Below are 1,401 nucleotides of genomic sequence, written 5' to 3'. Positions count from 1 at the left end.
AGGGTAGACCCACGCATCTACCAGGCCCCGCAGGTGAAGGGTAGACCCATGCATCTACCAGGCCCGGCAGATGAAGGCAAGAGGCAGGTGGGAGGACTAACAAATGACTGTACACAGACAAGCCGGCCAACAGGTAGACTAGTAACTTAGCGCTAAATATGGAGCTGGATAATAATACAAGATAAATAATAACAAAAAAGGAGAAAAATGTTAAGTAATGGGTAACTAAAGGAAAACCCAAAACGAAAATTGAAAATGGAGGAGGAACTCAGATAATGACGTACACATATGTCTCGGGGAACACTGTTGTGATGGTGCACTGTGACACGGACACGCCCACCAGCCAAGGAGATAGCTACGAGGCACAGAGGCAGCCACAGAGCACGGCCATCAGGCACGGAGACAACCACAGAGCACGGCCATCAGGCACGGAGGCAGCCACAGAGCACGGCCATCAGGCACGGAGACAACCACAGAGCACGGCCATCAGGCACGGAGGCAGCCACAGAGCACGGCCATCAGGCACGGAGACAACCGCAGAGCACGGCCATCAGGCACGGAGACAACCGCAGAGCACGGCCATCAGGCACGGAGACAACCACAGAGCACGGCCATCAGGCACGGAGGCTGCCACAGAGCACGGCCATCAGGCACGGAGACAACCACAGAGCACGGCCATCAGGCACGGAGGCAGCCACAGAGCACGACCATCAGGCACGGAGACAACCGCAGAGCACGGCCATCAGGCACGGAGACAACCGCAGAGCACGGCCATCAGGCACGGAGGCAGCCACAGAGCACGGCCATCAGGCACGGAGACAACCACAGAGCACGGCCATCAGGCACGGAGGCAGCCACAGAGCACGGCCATCAGGCACGGAGACAACCGCAGAGCACGGCCATCAGGCACGGAGACAACCACAGAGCACGGCCATCAGGCACGGAGACAGCTAGCCGACACGCACCATGGTGCCAGACACTGAGGAAGCTGGCACGTATCCTGAGTGAGGTGTACACATCCAAATAGATGAGATCGGCAATTTATGACCACAAAAGAAAATCTATTTACCCAAGGGCAGATAATATATATTATTATTAGAAAACCTACTGAAGCATGGTGGTGGGGAGTGGGCATGACTGGTAAACACAGCCGAGACTAAGGGCAGCAGCCATTCATGGCAGAACACAAGAACACATATATTATCAGTCAAACTATAAGGATAAAAGAGGCCAAGCCAGCTTCTCCTAATTAGGTGTGACAGGGGCCCGGGAGGCCCTGTTTACCAGGTGTGGCAGGGGGGCCCCGGGAGGCCCTGTTTACCAGGTGTGGCAGGGGGGGCCCCGGGAGGCCCTGTTTACCAGGTGTGGCAGGCGGGCCCCGGGAGGCCCTGTTAACCAGGT

At 56.6% G+C, this 1,401-nt stretch overlaps 1 protein-coding gene across 1 annotated transcript; it reads left to right on the top strand.

Moving 5' to 3' along the window:
* Positions 1-275: 275 nt before the first annotated feature.
* LOC138355425 (octapeptide-repeat protein T2-like) lies at positions 276-983 on the top strand. Its single transcript, XM_069310317.1, has one exon. The coding sequence runs from the start codon at positions 276-278 to the stop codon at positions 981-983; it is 708 nt and encodes a 235-aa protein (XP_069166418.1).
* Positions 984-1,401: the final 418 nt, after the last annotated feature.

This window comes from Procambarus clarkii, chromosome 67 (assembly GCF_040958095.1).
Source record: "Procambarus clarkii isolate CNS0578487 chromosome 67, FALCON_Pclarkii_2.0, whole genome shotgun sequence".
Classification (NCBI taxonomy): domain Eukaryota; kingdom Metazoa; phylum Arthropoda; class Malacostraca; order Decapoda; family Cambaridae; genus Procambarus; species Procambarus clarkii.
Note: the sequence above shows the minus strand (reverse complement) of the source record. Positions and strands in the feature narration are given on the sequence as shown.

Coding starts and splice junctions, on each gene's coding strand:
- LOC138355425 (XM_069310317.1), top strand. CDS start 276: ATGACGTACACATATGTCTCGGGGAACACTGTTGTGATGGTGCACTGT.